At 35.2% G+C, this 5,023-nt stretch overlaps 1 protein-coding gene across 1 annotated transcript; it reads left to right on the plus strand.

The window, feature by feature from the left end:
- Nucleotides 1-3,824: 3,824 nt before the first annotated feature.
- LOC106771558 (auxin-responsive protein SAUR19-like) lies at nt 3,825-4,515 on the plus strand. The gene has a single exon (XM_014657553.2). The coding sequence runs from the start codon at nt 3,967-3,969 to the stop codon at nt 4,345-4,347; it is 381 nt and encodes a 126-aa protein (XP_014513039.1). The 5' UTR covers nt 3,825-3,966; the 3' UTR covers nt 4,348-4,515.
- The last annotated feature ends 508 nt before the right edge of the window (nt 4,516-5,023 follow it).

A 5,023-nucleotide genomic window follows, 5' to 3' on the forward strand; every position in this document is an offset into this window, starting at 1 on the left:
CATAGAATGTCCTCACTTTGCGTCTTTTTCACCGCAAAAATTACCATAGTGCATCTTTTTCACCGCACTCAGGAGCAAAACACTGTTTGCAAGATTAGTCATCTCTTACTCTCTCTTTCTTCTTTCCCTTTTACTCTCTTTTTCGGACACTCTAGGTATTTGACTCTCTCCTTTTTTTGTTCTCTTTTTTCTCTCTAAACTCGGCCCTCTTTCCTTTTTTTCTCTATCGATATTTGACTCTCCCTCTCACTTCCTTTTTTCTCTTTTTCTTTTTCTCTTACTCACTCCTCCTCCAGCGGAAGCATTCCCAACCAAACCATCAGCTCTGATACCACTGTTGGGAAAATCTCACGATACCCACTCATAACGTGACCCACTGATAACGGTCTAAAAACTGTTATTTTCATACTTAAATTTGATAGTAAAACACACCCTTTGTGTGTTAGAATGAGCTTTAAATCAAGTAAAACACTTAGTTGAGTCTCTTGAGAGTCAAAAGTTGGTTTTAGAGATATTATGCTTGATTTGCATTGTTTTGTATGGCTTTTAGATTAAATAAAGATGGAAGTGAAGTAAGGTGGACTTAGACCCATGAAAGAAGGATAAAAATGATGAAAAGAAGGGTCAAGCAAGCCGTTGAGCGCCAGAATGGTCCGCTGAGTGGTCAGAGCGATTAGAGGGAAACCGCTCAGCGGCAAAACTGACCGCTGAGCAGTCAGAGCAACAAGAGGCAAACCGCTGAGCGGTCAAATTAGGCGCCTGGGCAGTTGTCTGTTTTTTTAGTTAGATTCTGTAAATCTTTCTATATTCTATCTGTTATCTTTTTGGGCTTATATATAGCCCCAGTGCGAATTAGATAGTGATTCTTTTGGCAGAGAGAACGTCCAGAGCTATTCCACACACCTTGGAGGAGATTCCTTGGATGCTTAGGCTCCACTCAACCAAGTTTAGGGTTATCTCTTTCATTCTTTCATTATTTTCATCTAGTTTCACCATGATTATGGTGAACTAAACCCTTTGTTGTTGGGGAACAATGTAATCTTTTGCAACTCTCATATATTGAAATTCTAATTTATTTCATATGCTTGTCATATGCTTATTTATCAATTGTTGGGTTCTCATCTGCGCTCAATGCTTTTATTGTTTAACTCATTCAGTAAAAGATGTTTGTCTTTATCAATATGGGAACGTACGGTAATGTCATGAACTAGTGGGAAATTCCTTGATTATTGCAATATCGCCTACGGATAGGGGTAGAACGGTCAATTGTAATTGCTTCATATCACATTGCATTATTGGTTACTAGAGGAGGCTAGGGATAGCAAGCCGGGAATTAATAATAGGCTCTTTTCACCAAGGGATTGGGTTAAGGGTAAATAAGAAAGTATGCATGGCAATTAGATAAATAAGTGAATTAAATAAGAAGAGTAGATAAATGAGAGTGGATAAGATGAAATTGTAAACCCCAACAACACCATTCATCCATAGTTTCTCAAAACCAATTGAATCAATTGCATTGCATATTTATTTTTGTTCTTTGCATATAACCACCAATATTATTCTCTTCTCAAGTCTTATGCGATTAGGTTACATGAAAGTTAAGGCCTAAGAGTCCTTTGGGAAAACGAGACTCGGACTTACCCTTTTATATTACTTGATAACGATCTGGTACACTTGCCAGGGACTTAACAAGTTTTTGGCGCCGTTGCCGGGGACTCGTGGTTTAACTTATCTAGTAGTGTAAACTGATTAAGTTTGACTTAATTGTATATATCTTTCTATCTTTTTATTTTATTTTTATCTTTTATAAAATTTAAAAAAGTGCTATTAGGGTTTGTGTTTCTTGTGCATGCAACAGGAGACGAGACATACTAGGAGCAAGAAAAATACGCAACGTCTTCTTGAAGGCTTAAGCGAAACAAGAGGGAGAAGGAGAGTCAAATGCCCATCTAGGGATTTGTTTCCTTCACCTGACAAATTACTCTCACCTTCACCAGATAGAAGAATAGAGGAGATGGCTGAAAGAAATCCTCCAAGACACACTCTTGCAGACCAATCAGATACGGTTGGCCCTTTCCATTTTAGCAGCATAGTCATGATTACGGATCAAACAACCAACATGGTGATGAATCCAGCACTTATACACCTGGTGCAGAGCAAACAGTTTCATCTTAGGACTTCCATTAAACACTTTTTTCAATCTACGTAAGGGTGATTTCGAGGAAGGAATCTTTGGTGTCTTGTGTACACAGTTTTCTGCTCATGCTTCAGTTGAATGTTAAGACCCTAGCAAGTATACCAGATCGTATCAAGTAATAATAGACAGTAAGTCCAAATATCGTTTCCCAAGGGACTCTGTGGCCTAAACGTTCATGTGAATTAATCACATATGACTTGAAAGAATAATCATTTGATGTTGTAATGCAAAAACTAGATTAAATATGTAAATGCAAAAACTGAATCCATTGATAGATAAAGATATGAATGAATGGAGTTGTTGGGGTTTACGGTTTCATTCTGATCCACCCTCCTATATCTATTATTCCTATTATATTCAACTTATCAATGTTCATGCAACTTTCTAATTTACTCTAAACCCGATCTCTCGGCGAAAAGAGTCTATTACCATAATTACTAGTTTACGAAGAGTAACGGCTTGAGCAGTTTGAAACAGTGGACCTGTGCCGGAACGTGGTCCGTTGATCGGCAAAGGGCGGGGTGCTTCCGTTAAATGGTGGGAAAAGGCGCGATTGGTTTCCAATCGGCGTTTTCGAGGGCTGACCACTTTCCAATCGGTGGCATAGCGGAAAAAGGTCCTCCGACGACCGTTGAACGGCGCATCACGGTGGAAATGAGGACGAGCTTTGTCGTTGGAACGAGAACTTCTCTATCTAGGATTTTAGTTGCCAATTTTTCCAATCCCCAATTTCAAATATGAAATTTAAATCTCATATTCAAAGCCTCTTAGAATTTAATCCACGTCTTTCTCTAATTTTTTTCTTTACACACGTGGATCATCCAAAATTTGACACGGAACCGGTGTCAGAAATTTGTCAAATTCTAAGTGCCAAAATATCATTACCCAAATTAATATCTTATGGTCTTTGTCTTTCTCTTTCACTTTTTCAAAGATGCTAAGGTAACTCCGTTACTCTTCGTAAATGTAATAAACGTATTGCTGATGAACTCATAAACTTTAGTTTGCACCGCCTTGTAATATTATTATTCATCCAAAAAACTTTTAAAATAATTTATAGAATAAAATATAGTTTCTCCCTTAAATATTTTAAAGTCCGTTTTACTTTAAGTAAAAGTTAAGCTTTTAGTTTTTATAAAACACGGGTTTTAAGTTACAGCACGCTTAATAAATGTAAAGATAAAATAGAAAAGTATTAAATATATAATAGTTAAATTGAAGGGAAAGTATGATGTAGATTATGTAAGACTTTTTTAAAAGAAAATACCGAAATTATGAACGAGTTTATATAAAAAATTTATAAGATGATTGTTATCACAAAATTTTACAAAAATAAATTTATATATCCTTTCAACTCCCCTTAATTTTCTGATCAATTATTAACCCAAACCTATGTTTGAAAAATGTCTCCTATTTCAACGTCAGCATCTACCCGAAGAAAACACCGTACTCTCCAAGAAAACAGAGGATTGCATAATGATACATACAAGTCATGAAACTCGGCAAGTTTTCCTCCCTACGAGGATTTCGATTTTAAAATTAAAGATTTTGACCAATGACCTGTCAAATAATGCATTAATTATTAATGAATGCAATGTTTGTCAAGACGCACTAGCAAGTATGGTTCCTCACAAGAAACTTCGTGTGGGTTTCCTCATGATCTCAATATAAATACCCAATCTCTTCTCACACGCACCCCAACTTCAAAGTTCACACCTTTCAAGTTGAAAATCACGATCAGAAATCATCACCCAATCTTAGATTTCACGATGATTAGGTCTTTCGTTGGAAAGATTCAAAAGGGTGTCTCGCAGATTGTGCCTGGAAAACCTGCACTGAACTACATCAATGAAAACCAATTGGAAAACACAGGGGCTGTGCCAGAAGATGTTAGCAAAGGGTATTTTGCAGTTATTGCAATCAAAGATGGAGAAATCAAAAGGTTTGTGGTTGAGTTGGATTACTTGACTAATCCTGCATTCTTGGGACTGTTAGATCAAGCTGGAGAAGAGTATGGTTTCAAGCAACAAGGAACTCTTGCAGTCCCTTGTAAGCCTAAGGAGTTACAGAAGATTCTAGATGGTTGGAGAGTGAGACCAGACAGCATCAAAGGTGCAGGAAGGGATTTATATGTACCTAAGTTTCTATGATTGGAGTATAAGTCAGAGGTTTTAATTTTTCTAATCATTTTTTTGTTTAGCTTTTTAATTTTTGTTGAACTAGTGTTTGTATGAAAGGATGTGAAAGTTTTGTGGAGAAATAATAAGATGGAGATGTGAATGAAATATAAATCTGCAAAATCTTTTAGTTTTTTACAATTATATTTGTAATTTGAATACAAAATATATTAATATTTTGTGTGAAAAGATCTTAAGTTTATTATTAATGCTACTTTTAATGTATTGTGCAATCTGTATTATCTATTATTTGAACAAACTTCTAGATTAAACTGGAGTGACGTTTAGGTCAAAAATTATAGTTAACAATCTAAATTATCTAATTTGATTAGGTTAGCTAAATTAAAAATTCAATCATCTGATTTGATTAGGATAGCTAAATTAAAAATTCAATCATTTGATTTGATTTGGTTAGGCAAAATAAAAATTCAATTATCTAACTTCATCAAGTTAGGTCAATTAAAAATAATAATATGATTTAGTCCACTTGTTATGAATTTTTTATTTTTTTATTTTTTATTTTTTAATTTGTAGGCTTCTCGACTGTTCTCTTGACTCTTAAGGCCCAGATATCCAGCCCACATTCTTTGAACATCCTAATCTTCCAGAATTTCATCTTAAGTATTTAGTTTAATACAAAAATTATAAT

This window comes from Vigna radiata, chromosome 8, assembly GCF_000741045.1.
Source record: "Vigna radiata var. radiata cultivar VC1973A chromosome 8, Vradiata_ver6, whole genome shotgun sequence".
NCBI lineage: Eukaryota > Viridiplantae > Streptophyta > Magnoliopsida > Fabales > Fabaceae > Vigna > Vigna radiata.

What these genes read in the sequence shown, in the direction of transcription:
- LOC106771558 (XM_014657553.2), top strand. Translation starts at nt 3,967, where the DNA reads ATGATTAGGTCTTTCGTTGGAAAGATTCAAAAGGGTGTCTCGCAGATT.